At 48.6% G+C, this 20000-nt stretch overlaps 2 protein-coding genes across 2 annotated transcripts in view; both read left to right on the top strand.

Moving 5' to 3' along the window:
• LOC136941139 (protein kinase C beta type-like) overlaps positions 1-17221 on the top strand; it is a 23497-nt gene extending 6276 nt beyond the window's left edge. Inside the window, exons 3-7 of the mRNA XM_067233555.1 lie at positions 6964-7046; positions 13662-13773; positions 13871-13999; positions 16619-16774; positions 17092-17221. Coding sequence (XP_067089656.1) covers positions 6964-7046; positions 13662-13773; positions 13871-13999; positions 16619-16774; positions 17092-17099 — 488 coding nt within the window. The 3' untranslated portion in view covers positions 17100-17221. The remainder of the gene's footprint in view (positions 1-6963; positions 7047-13661; positions 13774-13870; positions 14000-16618; positions 16775-17091) is intronic.
• Positions 17172-20000, top strand: part of cacng3b (calcium channel, voltage-dependent, gamma subunit 3b) — an 8602-nt gene continuing 5773 nt past the window's right edge. The window contains exon 1 of the mRNA XM_067232734.1: positions 17172-17226. Coding sequence (XP_067088835.1) covers positions 17172-17226 — 55 coding nt within the window. The remainder of the gene's footprint in view (positions 17227-20000) is intronic.

Below are 20000 nucleotides of genomic sequence, written 5' to 3'. Positions count from 1 at the left end.
TAGATCCTTCATGTGTGTGACAGGGAGACCACCTGCTAGTGACAACATGTTTCCATGCGAGGATTCCCAAACTTCACAACAATATTCCTTTTGGAAGATGCGGTGGAATTTGAAAAAAAGGAAGTGTGTGTAGGGGGGGGGGGGATTAACCATTCCACCCTACCCCCCCCCCCCCCCCCCCACCACCACCACCCTCTTTCTCTTTCTGTGTGTTCAAGGGATCTGATGGTAGAGTAGCGAACTATGTTGCGGTTGCTCTTGAAATGCCTTAACCCATTAGGGTTCTGCATGGTTACCTAGCAACAAGGATATGAGAGTGGTGATCCCAGGTCTCTTTCTCTGTGTCTTCTTTCTGTCTTTCTCCACAACCTCTCGGGTTGTGTGCCTATGTGACAGAGTGTGTGTGTGTGTGTGTGTGAGAGAGAGAGAGAAAGAGAGAGATGGAAAAAGAAAGAGACAGAGGGAGAGAGAGACTGTTATATGAATCAAACCTTCCATCACATTTCAGCTGTCTAAAGTGTCTTACTTTCTCGTCTCCTCACACACACACACACACACACACACACATGCATGCATACACCACACACACACAGACAAGAATATACTTATACTGTTGCTAAGCAATCTCACATCTCCTCTCCTTTGCTTTATGACATGCCTCAACAGATATTTCTGCGGTTTATTGAATTTCCTTGAACTGGACATTGTTTGTGTGTGTGCATGTGTGTGTGTGTTCATGTGTGTGCATGTTCTGTCAGACACATTAGACACAGATAGATGAAAAAGGAATTTTAGGTAGACCTTCCTTATCCTCCACAATCCCTCTACTCCAACCCCACTATCCCTCCCACTCTATCCTCTCTAACTCTCTGTGTATTTCTCCCTCTGTTTCCCCCTCTCTCCCTCTCTCACACTCCATTCTCCCCCGTCTTCGTTTATCTTGCTATCTCTCCCTATCTACCCCAACCTATTTTCTCTCTTACTGTCTTCCTCCCTCTCTTCCTCTCTCTTTTGCTCTCTCCATCTTTCTCTCTGTCTCCCTCCCTCCCTACCTCTCTCTCTCTCTCTCTCTCTCTCAGAATCTCCTTCTCTCTGCTACTCTCTTCACACACACCTCCCAGATGGGACCCTGGGTTACCGTGCCTTCATTTCAACACCTCCTGTCCTGTCTCTCCTTCCTTTCTCTCCCCCTCCCATTCTTCCCCCGCCCTCTCACCCCCCCCCCCTTCCGTCTCTTCCCACTGTGTCCTGTCCTCGTACCCTTTCTGTTCATCCCACTGTTACTCACACCCTCTCCTCTCTCCCTCACCTAGCCTATCCCTCTCTCTCCCCTTCTCCCCTCCCCCCCCCTCTCCCTCCCTCTCTGCCCCTAGTGTTAATCAGTAGATTAGATAGTACAGCAGACCAGGGCTGATGATGACACTCTGAGGCCACTTAAACACTACACTCATCAGCCAACCTCTCACTGCTAATCACATGGTGCGTGTGTGTGTGTGCGTGCGTGCGTCCGTGTCTGTGTGTGTGTGTGTCTGTGCACTCTCTTGCTATTGATTCCGTCAATTCCTCTTTCCCTGTTTAGCGCTCTAATTCGCTCCCTCTCCCCTCCTCTTTTCCCCCTGACTCTCTTTCACATACTTCTCCTCTCCCATCTGTTGCTTTCCTCTCCACTAATGATCTGTTTTTTCTCCTCTCGATCTTCCTCCCCCCTCCCTCGCTCCTCTCCTGCTCTGGCCTCCCAGGTTTGGATAGCGGGGGTGTCGAAGAATCACGGAGGGGTGGAGGTGGAGAGGGATTGGGGGAGAAGCAGAGGGGGGAGGTAGAGAGGGAGTCGGAAGGAAGACAGAGATGGAGGGGAAAGATGGACGGAAGCGACAAAGAGTTCCAGAGAGATTGTTAGAGAAGCAGAGACATGGAGGTGTGTGTGTGTGTGTGTGGGGGGGGAGACAGGTAAAGTACAGCTGTACAGGTCATGTTCTGCAGGTGGGTGGAGAGCTAGTGTAGTGATGAGAGGCTGCTGAGAGGCAGCTGAAGCCAAGAGCACTCTCACACACACACACGCACATTACCTGTGCCTCACTTCCTCTCACTCGTTTTAGCTGCTTAGTATGTAAATGGTCAGTGAAGTCCACCTCGTGTTGGGAAGAAGGGGCGGGAAACAGGAAGAGGAGGGGGAGGAGAGGAAGAGGGGTGGAGGGAGTGGAAAGAGGGATGGCCGGCTGGCAGGAACAGGAGGAGATGGACAGTGCGGCGAGAGACTGAGAGAGATGGGACACAGAGGAGGAGGAGGAAGAGGAGCGCAGGTAGATGGGGACGGGGACGGGGACGGGGGGGGGGACGGGGGGGCAGAGGGGAAGGAGGAGAGGAGGAGGAGAGGAGCAGGCATGCTGACTCACTCTCTGACCCTCTCCTTGGTCCGCCAGCTGCATCATTGGTATTTTTACTCTGGCGTAGGCCGCGTAGCCTCCTTATGTAAGCGCACACACACACAATACACGCATGCTCACACCCACACACACACACACACACACACACACACACACACACACACACACACACACACATACACACCAGGGGATGCTTCAGGTGAGGATCAAATATGATCTCTTCCGGAGAACTATTGACTTCCTGCTCTCTGAGCATATCTTATGTGCTGCTCTTTTTCATACACTCAGTGTATGAAAAGTCCCTTCCTCCCTACTTATCTCTGTCTCTCGCTCTCCCTCTACCTCTCAATTTTGATCTCTCCCTTTTTTTTTTGCTCACCCTCTCACTTTTTCTCTCCCACCTCTTTCTCGGGCACTCTCACCCGATCTCCTCCCTTTCGCGTTCTCTCTCCCCCTCTGGCTCCCTCCCTCCCTCTCCCTTTCTCCCACTTGTTCTCTCTGTCCCTCCTCTCGTTCCTCTATGTGTTGCAGTGTCAGTGTGAATGTGGTCAACTCATAAAGATGCAAAGAAGCAGGAGATCAGGCCTCTGCACAGCAGAGAAGTGTGTGTGTGACATTATGTGTGTGTGTGTGTGGGGGGGGTGTCTGACTGATCTGAGTGACTGAGTTTTGAACATTTTACGTTAAAGTGTATTGACACACCTACCAGTAAGTTTGTTGTCAATGGCAATTGTCAATGTCAATGAGTGTTTGTACATGAGTGTGTGTACATGCATACGTGCGTGTGTGTGTTCTACTGTCTCTTTAATTAGCCAGTTTACTATGACTGTAATTAGCAGAGATGTAATTGGTTACAAACAGGGATGTGATCTGATGCCTCTCCGTTTGACTTGGGGTGGTGTGTATGTGTGTGTGTGTGTGTGGGGGAGGGTGTATGTGTGTATGAGTGGGTGTGTGTGTGGGGGTGTGTGTATGTGTGTATGAATCAGAATCAGAATTTGGTTTATTCGCCATGTATGATATACAAACACGGAATTTACTGTGGCAGGGAGGTGCAAAACACTAAACATATACGAATGTTAAATTAAGTAAAATTACAAAAGTTTAACTATTTCTAAGAACTAAACAATCTAAGAATACAACAATTTAAATATAAAATAAAATATATATAATATGTATGTACGTGTGTGTGTGTGTGTGTGTGTGTGTGTGTGTGTGATGGGTGGGGTGGGGAGTAAGTAGATGTCTGTGTGGAGGGATTCAGAACCAGGCCAGTGGATCTGGCAGTGGCTAAAACTGGGCCATCATCTCAACAACACACTCCCAGCTTAACAGTCACGCACACCTCCCACACAACACACAAAACCTGCCCCCTGTGATATTGCTTGTAAAAAGGGCTATACAATTTTTTTTGTATTGATTTGACACACAGTACAGGACAAAAGAAGATTATTAGGGTCATTTTTCTGAAAGTTGGGGGTCAATGCTCCAGCCAATACTTAATGCTGACATTTTGAATTGTGTCTCCTCCATGCCCAATACTCAGTAATGGATCAGTGCATCCTTCATTTTTACTCTCTCTCTCCCCTGCCTCCCATGGAGTTATATTGACAGACAGAGTGCACCTTGGGATAGCTGTGTATTGATTGGGTAGTGGTCATCAACAAGGGTTATGCAACAAGGTCATGAGGCTAGATACCAGGGATACAAGGTGGAGGCGACTAGTCACCAGTCACACTATAGGCTAGCATGTAGCATGTTTACAGGAGTCTGTTTCCTGCCCAATATGGACACATGTAGTGGTATTCAAGCCGGCCGTGCAAGGAGCACACAAACACACATCGCAGCTTCCCCCTGAGAAATTCAATTCTGCCTGTATCCCATCCTGCTGTCCTTCCTCCCAGGGCAGACACATGCTGTCTCACGTCTTGACCAGAGACATTATTACATTGGGGTTCTTTAGCCGAAGGACTTCATGAGAGCACATGCAAACTCCACACAGAAAGGCCCAGAAGAAGCCACTTCAGCGCCAACAGGCTCCAAGCGGGACTCGAGCCCAGGACCTTCGTGCTGCGAGGGAACACTGCATGCCCCACTACATACTATAGAGCTCCACATGAGGTACTGTGGGTGCACAGTGTACACGCTACAGTCCTAGTCTCGTTTTGTGAGCTCCGAGCTCCAACACTCTGGCTCCAAGCTCCTAGGCCTTAGCCCCTAACTCCCAGCTCCGAGCTCCTAATAAAACGAGGGTAAGGTGGAGTCTAGAAGATCTGTCCTGTAACTCTACACTGGATCTATAAGAGCCAGCCAGACACTCACAGTAACTCGATCCAGACCTCAGGTCCCTCACAACTCACAGCCACTGTGATGTCATGCTCCGGAAAGGGTGTTGGACTGACACAGAGAGGGTGTGTGTGTGTGTGTGTGTGTGTGTGTGTGCGTGTGTATGTGTGTGTGTGTGTGTGTGTGTGTGGGTGCGTGTGTGTGGATGAGAGGAGGTGAGTCAGTTTGTTTGTTTGTTTATTGGGTCTTGAAATAGACTGTTTTTTTTGTGTGTTTTCTCAAGAGAGAGTGTGTGACCATTTGTACTCAAGCTACAAATATGGCTATGAAGTGTGTGCATGTGTGTGTGTGTAGGTGTGTAGGTGTGTGTAAGCTCCTGCTGCATGGATATTTAATGGACTGTTTAATAATGAAGAGTCAGAGCTGAGGGTCACCAGCTCTTGGGGCAGAGATAAGTCATGCTGGTCACACAGGGGGCATTTAGCATTTCTACTACCCCATGAGGGGGCAAGTATGGGTATAGCTTAGTGGTTAGAGAATTTGACTGCAGATAAAGAGATTGCAGTTTCAGAGCCCCTCTGTCTGTCTGTTGGAAAACAGCGTTTGTCCCTGAAAAACTATCTTTGTAAAAGACGCCTCCATACATTTACATTTATTCATTTCATTTGCATGGGTACGAAGCAACATGATTTGGAAATTCCCATGATCACAAGTTAGTCGAAGACTGACCATAGCTTTCTGGTTTATTTGTTTTGAGGGGATGATTTCCCTGGTGGGGGTGGGATCGCCCTTTGAAGGGTGGCAAGGGGAGACAGAGGTTTGAATATTGTTAGTTCTCCACGATTGCACTAGCTTACTTTGTTTTACTACCTGTAAATGTATTATATGGGGGAGGGAGGTGGAAAAAAAATATTTTTTAATGATATATAATTTTTCTATTATGTACTTCTCATCGTTACATAAAGAAATGTGATAAGTTCTTTGTCGTTTTCTGTGGATGATACTGCATGTATTTCAAATGTTCTGTGTGAGGTTTGTCTTTGAGCCTGATCCTTTGATCTTGTAAGTATTTGTAGTGTTCTGTACATACAGTCGAATGTATCTGAATGTCTCTGTCGTTGTAGATTTCAGTGTGTGGTCCTGTTGGTTGTAGTTGTCTGCGCATGTGGTCCTAAATGTAGTTCCAGATGTCTGTGTGACTCAGTCTTCTTCAGTCTTATGCAGACATAGCCATCACGTTTTGGATCAAGTGTGGTTGTAAAAGAGCAGCACAGACAGCCATATTGTACAGAGTGTTCCCAGAACTCTCTCTCTCTCTCTTCCTCCCTCTGTCTCTCAATTTTCTTTCCATTTTGTCTCACTTTCTCTATGTTTTTCTCGTTTTTCTCCCTCTGTCTCTCTAGCCAACTATCATCTGCTGTTGTCTTTCTATCTTCAGTGTCTCTGGCGGTATCAGTGGGTGGGCGGAGTGTGTGCGGTGTGTGTGTCTGGTGTGTGTGCTATATCATTGGAGTGAGTGGGTGGGGTGTGTGTGTGTGTGTACTCTATCATTGCAGTGAGTGGGTGGTGCTAGCAAAGGCAGAGGATGTAGCGTGGGAGTGAAGTATCATTGAGGTGTACATACTGTACAGATTGTGGTGTATTCTGTGCATTTGCGCATGTGTGTGTGCATACTATAGTATCAAAAACGTATTATACCTTCCTGTCTCTCTCTATCTCTCTCTCTCTCTCTCTCTCTCTCTCTCTCTCTCTCTCTCTCTCTCTTTCTCTCTCTGCTGGAGGTCATAGTGTTTTTTCTTAACCCTTGTGCTGCCTTCGGGTCACATGACCCAAAGGTTCATAACGAACCATCGTTGTGTTTACCCAATTTTACCCAATACGAAAACAAATAAAAATATTTTTTTTTTAACCTTCGCAATGTGGGGGGTCTGAGACAGCCCAACGGTTAAAAGAAAATGCTTCACTTTGTTTTTGTATGCGGTAAAGTTGTCGCAATACGACGGTGGGTCACAATGACTGATGGGTCAGAATGACCCGAAGATAACACAAGGGTTAAGAGGCAGTATTCAAACGCTGTGAGATGGTATCAGACACAGCACATCATCGTATGATTTGACTGATCCGTTCTCTCTAACTCCCCCCCCCTTCTCTCTTCCCCCCCCCTCTCTCTCTACTGCCTCTTCTCTCTCTCTCTCTCTCTCTCTCTCTCTCTCTCTCTCTCTCTCTCTCTCTCTCTCTCTCTCTCTCTCTCTCTCTCACACTCTCTCTACCCCTCCCCTCTCTCTATCCACAGTGTGTTGTTTTGTGGTACACAAGCGTTGCCATGAGTTTGTCACCTTCTGCTGCCCGGGTGCCGATAAGGGGCCTGCGTCTGACGTGAGTATCCTTTACTCTGCTGCGTGTGGAGACCTCTTCACACGCATGCGGTTCAGTCATGTTGGTCGCATGCAAACCTTTTCATGCATGTGTGATTATACCACATCAATCGCATGCAGACCTTTTCACTCGTAGTAAGTAAGTAAACTTTATTTATAAAAAAAACAAACATTCGAAACAAAAATTACACGGTGCTGTACAATGAAAAACATTAATAATACATAAAAATAACATATACATTGGCTGTGATTATCCCATTTCAATCACATGTAGACCTTTTGTGGTTAAATCCTGTCACATAGATATTTTCACTCAAGTGGTTATAACGTAGTGCGTGCATCAGTTTGAATTCTTGAACATGAATCTATATCTCCACTGATAACCCCCATCCTAAGTCCAAATACAGACTGTATTATATCAGTCTCTGTGTACCTAAAGGTACAGGAGGCTCCCCTGATGAAGCTAGACCAGAATATGGTCCCAGACAGTCTGGAGGGGCCCTGTCATCCCTGGGCTGCAGCCACAGGACATCCCCTCCAGCCTCTCCTCCTTCCTCAGGGCCCTTCCAGGTGCCCCCTTCTCCCCCTGGAGGGCCCTCCACTCTCTCAAGCACTCTTCCTTCGACGGCTACTTGTAGAGCCTCCCTCCCTCCCTCTCTCCCTCCGTTCACCTGCCAATAGTCCCTCCCTCTCTCTTAACCTCCCTCTCTCCCTCCCTCCGTTTTCCCTCCATCCGTTCTTTTCTAATGGGGAATGACAAAGAAAAAACACAGATTTTGGGTTCTACAAAATTCCTACCCATCCCTCCCTCCCTCTCTCCCTTCATCATAAAGTTATATTTAAACCCTATTTAAATACGTCTTTGCCCCAGGGACCCCGGCTCTTGATTATGGGCCCCGCCCATTGCAATGTCATTTTCCTAATGAGTGTGTGACTCTGTGACCCTGGTCCCTGTGTGCTGGGGCGGGAAACTGCACTTCCTGTAGGGAGACTGCCGACAGGTGCAAATAGACCTTGCGGCTGACAATATATCAATATATCTCTCTTTCTTTCTCTCTCTTGATCTCCATGTCTCTCACTCTCTCTCTCTCTCTCTCACTTTCTAGTCTTTCGCTCGCTCTTGATCACCATCTCTCTCTCCTTCTCTCTAATCTCTATTTATAATCTTTCCCTCTCCTTCTCTTCTTTCACTCTCTTTTGCTCTCTCTCTCTCCATTCCCCGCTCTCCATCTCTCTTTCTTTCTGCCTCCTCGCTCCTTCTCCCTTTTTCTCCCTCGCTATTCCCTCTCTCTTACTCTTCATTGCTCTTTCTAGTCTTTCTCTCTGTCGTTACTCTCTTCCCCCCCATTACTTCCCTCGCGTTCTCTCTCTCCCTCCCTCCCTTCCCCTGCTTCTCTCTCGGCTTCCTCCCTCCTCCCAGACTGTCAGATATGTATTTTAAAAAAGCAGGGGACATTTGCACGGCAATTATAGAAGTGGGCTAATGAGCTCTGTTGGCTGGAGACTTGTGTTGAGGTTGGGATGAAACCTACATTTATACCCCCTCCCCCTCCCCGCAGGAACACAGATCATTGCTCAGCCTCTAGGGAGGGGGTGAGAAAGCGACTCCTACATGCTGTACCGACCTTCTAAGAACTGCTTTAGGATCAGTTGTCCTGGAGACTCGGTCTATCCTCTTCACACAATTCTATATAGTACATACAGTATATAATACATAGCAGAGTAGATAGATGAACATGAGAGACTGTAAGAGGAGTTTATCTAGAAGGATCTGTTCTGAGATGGGTGAGCGAGAGGGAAGCGCAGGCATATTAAACCCTGTCAGAGGGAGGCTACAGCAGCAGCATATGAAATGAGTTAGCTGGTGGGCGTATCCATATGGCCAGGGCAGAGTGTCATGTGTCTCTACATGTGTGTGTGTGTGTCTCTTCCAAGGTCCGAGGAAACAAAATGTAATGTTCAATAACAGTATTAGGGTGACATGAAACGCTAGGGTGAAATGAACCAGATGATGGGTTATCAAGTGAGAACAAGGTAAATTCCACACCATGTTAATTCTCGGTGTAATCTCTAGGTGTCTTTCAGGTGAAGGCAGGCACAGATATTGGCCTCTCCAGGGGTCTGTCTCGCCTGTTAATATAACTTGTAATTTGAAAGTCAGTGAAGAGCTTAAAAACTTTTGATACATTTTGAGCCAAAGTATGGAGAACTTTTCACACTAAGGAGGAAGTACATCTCAACATCCCACAGGGAGGTTGCTCTGTTTTATTTTATTTATTTATTTATTCTGTTGCGAAATAAAGGTCTAAACTTGGCAGTCATGGGACTTGACATATTTTACTTGAAATATTTATTCCAGTTTGTCATCTCTCTCCAGATTGCAATTGAGTCTGCTTGGGGAATTTGTTTGTTTCAGACAGGAAGTAGTTTAGTATAAATGTTTATTGACGGAGGACAGTCACCTCATCTTTGGCATGTCTTTTCCCTCATCGTTTGAAGCCCAGCTGTTCCATTTATAAAGGCTGTGGTGATTACTGGACTTTTCATTTCATTGATTTATTTTGTTCTCTTTCTCTGTTTTCTCCATCATGTGTCACTGATTATCTGGCAATCGCTGAGAGATCCTGCGATCTGATTGGTTGTTGTCACTCATTTATCTGAGGCAGCCTCTCCTCCCCACCCCCATCTTAAATCTGATTATATATTCTTCCTTCATACAGCCCCCATCCCTACGCCCACGCAAATCCATTATCACTCGACAGAAACACACCCACCCATCCGCCCACCTATACACACACACTCAACCCCCACTCAAACCAAACAGAACATCAATGCCTGTCAGTACATAGAGGCACATACAGAATTCAAAGTACCGTATGTACATACACACAGACAGGATACATCAGGGTCTAGACTGACAGGGTTATAGGCTTATTGTTCTTTCTTAGTTATTGTTGAAAGATCCATTTCGTAGAATGCATCCTACTTGATAGAGGGTTTGATAGTAAATGGGCTAACCCTGGAGAGAAGGATGGGAAATAAGCAGAGGAATTCCCATGATCCTCCTTTCTCACCCTCACTCTCTCACAATCTCATGCACTCACTCTCTCACTCCCTCATTATCTCACTCTCTCACAATCTCATGCACTCACTCTCTCACTCCCTCATTATCTCACTCTCTCACTCCCTCACAATCTCAATCCCCCACTATCTCACTCCCCCACTATCTCACCCTCACGATCTCATTCTCTCACTCCCTCACAATCTCTCTCCCACACTATCTTACTTCCCCAGTATCTCACTCTCCCACTCTCTCACTCTCTCACTCCCTCACAATCTCACTCCCTCACTCCCCCACCACCTCACCACCTCACTATCTCACTATCTCACTCTTCATTTGGTAAGATTTAACCTTCGTTCTACTCTCTCACTCCCCCTCTCTCTCGTTCCCGTGTTCCCAGTGGTTTGGTCATGGATGCCACCCACGCCGTTCCTGATAAGACGGGAGCTCTATAAATATCCTGTGACACCCATCTCCCCACCTCCACACACACACACATACACTCACACACACTCACACACCACACACACACAAGTGAGCTGATTCTGACACTAAGCCACCTGGTAGCTTTGGGGATAGCCTTTGGCTCAGAACAGGAAATTATAATATCTATATATGTGTGTATTCATGCACTGCTTTGGCCAGTGAGGAGAGTGATTGGAGGAAGGGGGGAGTGTGCATATACTGCAGAATTTTTACAAGAACCATATATATTGATATCTGGGGAGGCAGATTGATTGCTGCAAATGGCATGGTCCAGGTAGGCAGCCTCCCCCATCCGACCAACACACACACACACACATACTACACGTCTCGCACACACACACACACACACACACACACAAAGCCGCCCCCTCCTATCCTGCTGTTCTGAGCACCTTGGGATCCATGATGTAACTGCAGCAGCCTCAGCCCTGTTCCCAGAACAGGACAGCCGTGCTGGGCCTCAGTCCACCTCTATCTGCCTCTATCAGCCTCCGTCCGCCTCTATCTGCCTCTGTCCGCCTCAGTCCGCCTCTATCTGCCTCAGTCCACTTCAAGCCAGGTCAGCGAAGAACAACAAACACCATTGGACACCCATAGAAAGGCAAAACAAAAGCACACACATTTGAAAAAAAAACATGAACGATATTATCATCTTAATTAGAGTCTTCATAGTGAACACATGGGTTTCTGTCTTGAGTTATCTCCAGTGTAATACTGTGAAAATGGAGGTTCAAGACTCTGTGTTGGCAGCCGGTTTGCCTGACAGGGATGTGTGTGAAGATAGCAAGATTGACATGACTAGTTAACCACTGACACAGCGAGGCCTCACAGTTGGCGCGCGTGTGTGTGTAGTCAACCGCTGAAACAAGCATTACCCACAATTCCTGCATTTATGAATGTCCATCCATCCATGTCTGTCTGCAGGTGTTTCTGAAGACAGAAATAACATACCCACACACACACACACACACACACACACTCTCTGTTCATCTACTTCTTTTTCTCACTGTCTCACACACAAGCTGTAAGAGGGCCGCAAATAACCAATTTGCATTCACGCCCTACTTACTTGCACTTTAGTTTAGTTTGAGTTACTACTGAGAAGAACCAGAGCAGCTGTACATAACTGCCCCCCCCCACCCCCACCTACCGGAGGTCTGTTCCTCTCTTTCAAAACCTCAAGCTACATTTCCATTGTGTTGACCTGTGACAGCAATACTGCCTGAGGCGGGCCAAATGCAAGCATGAATCTATATTTGACCTGACCCCTGTGAATGGCAAGCTGCTGGTTGTGTATCATCCGAGAGCTAGGAACCAGAGCTAGCAACAGCTAGGAACCAGAGCTAGCAACAGCTAGGAACCAGAGCTAGCAACAGCAGCCCTAGGTACATGACATCTGCTTGATAAGGACAATAAGCAAATGCTAACGAGCAAATGCTATACTGTTAGCTGTTGCATAAACTGTACTTTCATCTGACTTTCATGTGGTGCCTCTGTACCTCTACTCTGTGATTCTACTCTGTGACTCTACTCTGTACGTCTACTCTGTGCCTCTACTCTGTACCTCTACTCTGTGATTTTTACTCTGACTCTACTCTGTGACTCTACTCTGTACGTCTACTCTGTGACTCTACTCTGTGACTCTACTCTTTGACTCTACTCTGCCTCTACTCTGTGATTCTACTCTGACTCTACTCTGTGACTCTACTCTGTACGTCTACTCTGTGCCTCTACTCTGTACCTCTACTCTGTGATTTTTACTCTGACTCTACTCTGTGACTCTACTCTGTACGTCTACTCTGTGCCTCTACTCTGTGATTCTACTCTGTGACTCTACTCTTTGACTCTACTCTGCCTCTACTCTGTGACTCTACTCTGACTCTACTCTGCCTCTACTCTGTGCCTCTACTCTGTGACTCTACTCTGACTCTACTCTGTGACTCTACTCTGACTCTACTCTGCGACTCTACTCTGACTGTACTCTGTGCCTCTACTCTGTGCCTCTACTCTGTGCCTCTACTCTGTGATTCTACTCTGACTCTACTCTGTGCCGTTACTCTGTGCCTCTACTCTTTGCCTCTACTCTGTGATTCTACTCTAAATGGCTCAGCTGCCTGGAGGCTCCAGATGGAATCAGTTGTGTCTGCCTGGTCAGTTGCCGTTGATCTGTGAGCACTGGTCTGACGGGAAAAAGACACCACTCGTGTGTGTGTGTGAGCGACCGTGTGTGTGTGTGTGTGAGCGACTGTGTGTGTGTGTTTGTGAGAGCGACCGTGTGTGTGTGTGTGTGTGTGTGTGAGCGACTGTGTGTGTGTGAGCCACTGTGTGTGTGTGTGTGTGCTAGTAGAGTGTAAGTAGACTCTTTTAACCCCTCACCTGGCCTTGCCTTGTAACCTACTGTGGGGACTAGCTGTGCTGAGCTGCGTGCTAGGGTGATTTAGTATATGATTACATAAACACACACACACACTCCTACACACACACCCCCACACATACGCACTCAAACGTGAGCATACACATTCAATACACCCACACGCGCGCGCACACGAACACACACACACTGTTATGCAGATGGGTTTTATACTCATTGTTAAGTGTACAAAGCATTGAGCACTGTTGAAGCATATCTGATCGGTTTCCTCAGTATTCAAACACACACACATACGCGCCTATTAAAGCCACTGATTGAATTATGAATTGGATTGGCTGAACACAAGAGGTCCTTCACAAAGGAAGAGAGGAGAGGAAAGACTGTCGAGAGAGATAGAGGGGGGGAGAGAAAAGAATTGGAGAGAGCAGGGGCTACAGGGGTCGGGAATGAAAGACAGAGATAAAGGAGGAGTGATAAAAGAATAGGAGGATGGAGAATGAGAGATGAGGGGAGCAGTTAGAGTGGGGGAGAGAGAGAGGGGGCATTATCATGATTATTGGGGGTTAGGGGAAGAGGGTACAGGTTGCAGTCCCAAGGGCGGTTTCCACAAAAGTACATCATTCGCAGTGTTTCTCAGCGATCGCACTGTGCCCATCGTGGGCACACGGGCAAAGAGTAACACGCCTGCCTCTCTGCAGGACCCCAGAGCCAAGCACAAGTTCAAAGTTCACACCTACTCCAGCCCGACCTTCTGTGACCACTGTGGATCCCTGCTCTACGGGCTCCTACACCAGGGGATGAGATGTGACCGTACGTACACTGTGTGTGTGTGTGTGTCTGTGTGTGTGTGTGTGTGTGTTTGCCAGGGGGTCTATCCATGTATAACGTGTGTGCGTCTTTGTCATAGACTGTATGATGAACATCCACAAGCGGTGTGTTGCCAACGTCCCCAGTCTGTGTGGGACGGACCACACTGAGAGGAGGGGACGGCTGCAGATCACCGCCCAGATCGTCAACAACGTACTGACCGTCACCAGTGAGTACACACACACACACAACACAGCCCATCTTAGAAATTGACATTACACTGGCACTGAATTGTCTGTGTTGACAAACAACTCTCCGAGAGCCTCATTCGCTTACACAACATGTATACAGGGGACAATATGCCTTTACATTTTTTTACATTTACATTTTAGTCATTTAGCAGACGCTCTTATCCAGAGCGACCTACAGTAAGTACAGGGACATTCCCCCGAGGCAAGTAGGGTGAAGTGCCTTGCCCAAGGACACAACGTCATTTTTCCTGGCGGGAAATTGAACCGGCAACCATCTGATTACCAGCCCGATTCCCTAACCGCTCAGCCACCTGACTCCTTTACCGTACCTAATGTATACCTTTAAATACTTATTTGCAGAAGTAGGGATTCGGTGGCACATTTAGTTACTTTCAGTCAGCTGTCTCATAGAGAGGAGAGGTTAGTTGAGGAAAAGCAGTGTGTCTGTGTAAATGGAATAATCCTGCTGCACTCTCACAAACAAACACACACACACTAAGCACTTTGAGCTGCAATTCTTGTATGAAAAGTGCTATATAAATAAAGTCTTACTGACTTACTTACTTACACACACAGACGCGCACACACATTAAAAGGTACACCAGCATATGCGCACACTATTGACTATCCATAAGCATTCCCCCAGGCTTCTCAAACTGGCATCAGGCGGGCGAGTGTGTATTGCATCGAGGTGCTACAGATAGAGGATGTCTGTGGAAATCAGTCTTTGTCTCTGTCTAGTGGTGGAGCGTTTACAGCGCAGCGAGGAGTCCCGCTGCTGCAGTACCGCAATATGCCTCTGGGTGGCAGTAAAGCTCTCTGTCTCTCTCTGGCCTCTGAGACTGATGCTGAGGACTTTTTCTGAACCGAAGTTCCCACGCTCCTGATAAGCTAATAACAGAGATTGAGGGGGAGAGAGAGTGAGGGAGGGGGGAAAGAGAGAAAAAGAGAGAGTGAGAGAGATAGATAGATGTAAAGTGGTGGGGGGGGGCTTTTTTTTTTTTCATAAATCCAAGTTTCACAGTGTTTCACCTCTCTTCTAAGTCATTCCTGCTTCTAGCAGTTGCCGATATTGTTGCCAAAGGAATTGAAACCAGAAAGATAGTTACAGGCAAGACATGTACTCTCTGTAGAGACTCTCCCAAACTATTTTTTCGTTGCTGAAAATCACACAGCCACATGCGGAAAATCACTATATGGGCTGCCACTCACAGGAGGTGGAGAATGGCCACTGGGGTGCAGTACTGACATCTGTCCACAGGGGAAGTGTGGTGCCATTATCATCCCTTCCACTATGAAGAAGTGTTCTTATAGAGATTCATTCAGAGTTTTTTTAAGGCAGTGTATGACACTGTATGGACAGTGGAGATCTTTTCTGAATCCAACTAAAACATTAATTGGTATTGACACTGCTATGTAGTCCAACTGACAAGACATTATGAAACATACATTTTAATTAAAAGATAATATCACTACACTGTGGACACAGGTCCTGGAAACAGGCTAATACCTCGACTAAACTAGTCATTTAGTCCTTAACTAAACAGAGTAAGGCCTTAACTAAACTATAGACCCGGACTATCTTTAAAACAGAGGCGTTCCATTGAACTCTGTTCATAGTCAAGGAGCCTTTCGTGGCCCAGAGGACCCAAGTCCCTCTGCTGTCAGTCTTTAGCTCCCGACTCTCAGCCCACTTGTAGTTGCTGGTCAGTGGAACACGCTGTATGTAATATTAATGGAACAGGTTGGTTCAGACTGGTAGTTCATGGCACTTCCCTTCTACGTCTGTCTCTCAGTCTCTACCTGTCATGTCTCCTGCACGCCACCATTATGCACATTCATTATTGAGTTACATCAAGCCCTGTACTGAGAACATGTCCTTTGTCTCTGTGTGTATGTGTGTGTGTGTGTGTGTGTGTGTTGGCATGTGTGTGAAACTCTGTGTGCCACTGTATATATGTCTGTGTGCCTGCGTGTGTGTTACACAGTGTGTTCGTGGACTCGAGTGTATTGCTACATGTGTGAGCGTTTACGTGCGCGTTTGTGTGTTGTGGTGTGTGGGATTGTGTGAATAATTGTTGTTGCTGGTCAAGTTCTTAGGTCACATCCAATTACCAGAGGCAGTTGGTCGGCTGCCTTCTTGGCCTTTCACACAGGACACACACACACACTCAGGCACACACACACACATCGCGCACAGCCCTCTCACAGGAGACGTACGCTACCAGAATTCCAATAACACTGCCTTAAGAGCAAGACACAAAAGGAGATTAGTGTTTGGAACTGGCATCCTTCATCTCGCCACATAAATATGAGTGCGTACACATGACAGACCAGAAGCCCTAGCCTCTCTGCTCTACTGTATCTGGCTCTGACACTGGGATCACACTGGCTGTGTGTGTGTGTGCGTTGTCTCCCTCTCTCTCTCCCTCTTTGCATCTACTCTCTCTAACCCTTTCTTCATCTCTCCCTCCCTCTGTCTCTACCTTGCTTCTGTTCTCCCTGTCTGTCTCCCTTTCTCCCTCCCCCCTTTCTCTCTCCCCCTCTCTCTCCCCATCCTCCCCCACCCCCCCCTCTCTCCCCCTCTCTCTCACTAGTCGGGGAGGGTAAGAACCTGGTTCCTATGGACCCTAATGGCCTGTCGGACCCCTACGTGAAGCTCAAGCTGATCCAGACCCCAAGAGTGAGAGCAAGCAGAAGACCAAGACCATCAAGTGCTGCCTCAACCCCACCTGGAACGAAACCTTCAAATTGTAAGTCTGTCCTCTCCACAGCATCTTAAGCCTATGAGTCTATTCGATTTAAAGCCTAATTTTTAGTGCTTTTAAGTAAAAGATTGTCACCTTATGACATGTAGCATGATGACAGGTTTATATCATCTCCCCCTTTTCCTATCTCCGTTCCCTTTCTCTATCTCTCTGTCTCACTCTCTCTCTCCCTTCCCGTTTATCTCTTTCCCTACCCATCTCTCTCCCTCCCTCCCCTCATACTCCCTCTATCCCGTCCTGCTTCCTCTCCACCTCCTGCTCCTCCTCACATCCCTCTCTCCTTCCTCTCCTCTGGCCCGCAGTAACCTGAAGGAGTCTGATAAGGACCGTCGCCCTCTCTGTGGAGATCTGGGACTGGGACCTGACCTCCAGGAACGACTTCATGGGCTCTCTGTCCTTTGGCATCTCCGAGCTGCAAAAGCAGGGCGTGGAGGATGGTGAGACGGAGGGAGGAGACATGAGGGGTGGTGGGGTGGAGGGAGAGGGGACATGAGGAGTGGTGGGGTGGAGGGAGGAGGGGACATGAGGGGTGGAGGGAGGAGGGAGGAGGGACATGAGGAGGGTGGTGGGTGGAGGGAGAAGGGGGACATGAGGAGTGGTGGGGTGGAGGGAAGGAGGGGGACATGAGGAGTGGAGGGGTGGATGGAGGAGGGGACATGAGGGGTGGAGGAGGAGGGGACATGAGGGGTGGAGGGGAGGAGGGGACATGAGGAGTGGAGGGGTGGAGGGAGAGAGACGAGGGGAGGGTGGTACGCCGTACAGGCTGTAAGTTTTTTTGATGTGTGTGTGTGTGTGTGGGTGGGGGGGGGGGGGTGACTGGTGGCGACTTGGCACCACCGCTCTGCGGAGAATCGCCTCCTCTTCTGCTCCTCTCGCCAGCCTCCTCCCTCGTCCTCTCCTACCTCTGACCTCCTCTACTCTCTCCTCCCTCCTCCTCATCCCTCATCTGTTCTCTCCTCCACGTTCTCCATTCCCCTCTCCTCCTGCTCCTCTCCCCCTGCCTTTGACCTCCTCCTCCCCTCTACCCTGCAGGAGAAACACCTCTCCTTATCGTCCTACTGCAGCTCAGTGCCAGTGCATCCCTGTAGCCCTCTGCTCCTCCCTTTCTTTCTCGCTGTCATTCCCCTCCGTCTCTCTCTCGCTCTCTCTCTTTCTCTCTCATATTGCTGACACGACCATGTCGAGCTTTTTAATGAGATGCCAGCATTTGAGGTGGAGTGGGAGAGATGCCATTAAAAATCTGATATAGTCTGTGTGAGCGTGTGTGTGCGTGTGTCTGTAAGAAGTGTGAGCGCGCGCGTGTGTGTGTGTCTGTAAGAAGTGTGTGCGCAGTGCGCGACAGTGTGCGCGTGGGGGAAGTTGCGTTCGCTTGTGAGAGAAAGAGAGACACAATGTGCGCGCGGGCGTGCGTGCGAGAGGGAAAGAGCGGGAGAGAAGGTGTGTGTTCTTCTGCTCCTGCTCCATCTGTGCGGAGCTCCAAAGGCCCCGTGCCTCCTGGCGGGACGACACACAAGAGGACGACTGAAGGGAGGAGAGAGAGGGAGACGAGGGGGGGGGGGGGGGGGGGGGGGGGGAAGGAAAAGAGAAAGAGATGGATGGGGCAAGCAGAAGCAGAGGGGATGTCATGAGAATCTGGCAAGCGCGGAGACGTCGGATGTCGGCTCTCTTGAGTATCCGATGTTGCAGACTAGTTTAATGCTGGTTGCCCCTGAGTAACTAGGGTTTGGTACTCTGCTAAAGTATGGTACTGCACTAAGTACCGTACGACTCGAACTATGCTGAACTAGATATTGACTAACTGAGAGAGAACTGCGCTCAGATATACAGTGAGTCTTTGATGATATCTTTAAGTCTCTGAAACTCACTCTAAGAATCTATGTTAAAGCGGTTTCTGTCTCTATCTCATGAGAATATTGGCTAACAAGCTCTCTCTCTCTCTCTCTCTCTCTCTCTCTCTTTCTCTCTCTCTCTCTCTCTCTCTCTCTCTCTCTCTCTCTCTCTCTGTCCCTCTCTCTCTCTCTCTCTTTCTGTCTCTCTCTCTCTCCTCTCTCTGTCTCTCTCAGGTTTAAATTGTTGTCGCAGGAGGAAGGAGAGTACTTCAACGTCCCCGTGCCCCCAGAGGGAGAGGAGGGGCAACGAGGAGCTCAGGCAGAAGTTTGAGGTGTGTGTGTTATGTGCATATGTGTTTGTTTTGTGTGTGAGCCCTCTTTGGGTGAGCTCTTAGCGTTTGGCAGGCGCACTTGCCATCCGGTCCGACAAGCTGTGGAGCCAGACTCGCGCGTGTGCGTGTGTGTGTGTTTGTGTGTGACTGACCAGCTCAGTTGGTAGGTCTCACTCATGAACACATTTGGCATGGCAGCAAGGGAGAGCTCTGCCATGTCTCTGTGCCTCCTCCTATCCTCTCATCCTCGCTGCCATCCGTCTCTCCTCTGCTGCCCTCTAACCAGCCCTGGTGTCCCCCGCATCTATCCATCCAATCCTTGTATCCATCTATCCAGCCATCCATCTCTTATGCCACCCACTGCAACACACTGTTTCAGCACTCCTCGCTCCCCACTCTCTATCTCTGTCTCTCCATCTATCTGTCTGTCTCTCCCTCCTCTACGGCTCTCTGCCTTCCTCGCTCACTCATTCTCCCTCTCTCGGCCTGTCTATCAGTCTCGATCTCTCTGCCCCTCCTCTCGCTCCACCCCTCCCCTGTTCCCTCGCTCCTCCTGACTCCCTCTTCCCTCCCTCCCTCCCTCAGCCTCCCTCTCCCCTCTCCCCTCCTTCCCTCTCACCCTCCCACTCCCCTCCCTCCCTCCCACTCCCCTCCCTCCCTCCATGGGTCTAGGCTGCTGCTCCCTCTAGTCAAGGTCACAGTGGAACTGTCTCCTCAGACTCTCTCTGAGACTCGGTCTCCAGGGGCCAGCTATCTCACACACACTCACATATACACACACACACACATTCACTCAACCTCTAGGGCAAAGCTATCTGAGGAGAGAAGTGTTAAAGCTGGAGAGAGAGTGAGAAAGAGAGAGACAGAGAGAGAGAGAGAGAGAGAGAGAGAGAGAGAGATAGAGAGAGAGAGAGAGAGACAGAGAGAGAGAGGGAGGGAGGAGGGAGGGAGGGAGGAGGGAGGGGGAGGGAGGGAGGAGGGAGGGAGGGAGGGAGGGAGGGAGGGAGGGAGGGAGGGAGGGAGGGAGGGGAGGAGGGAGGGAGGGAGGGA

This window comes from Osmerus mordax, chromosome 3 (assembly GCF_038355195.1).
Source record: "Osmerus mordax isolate fOsmMor3 chromosome 3, fOsmMor3.pri, whole genome shotgun sequence".
NCBI lineage: Eukaryota > Metazoa > Chordata > Actinopteri > Osmeriformes > Osmeridae > Osmerus > Osmerus mordax.
Note: the sequence above shows the minus strand (reverse complement) of the source record. Positions and strands in the feature narration are given on the sequence as shown.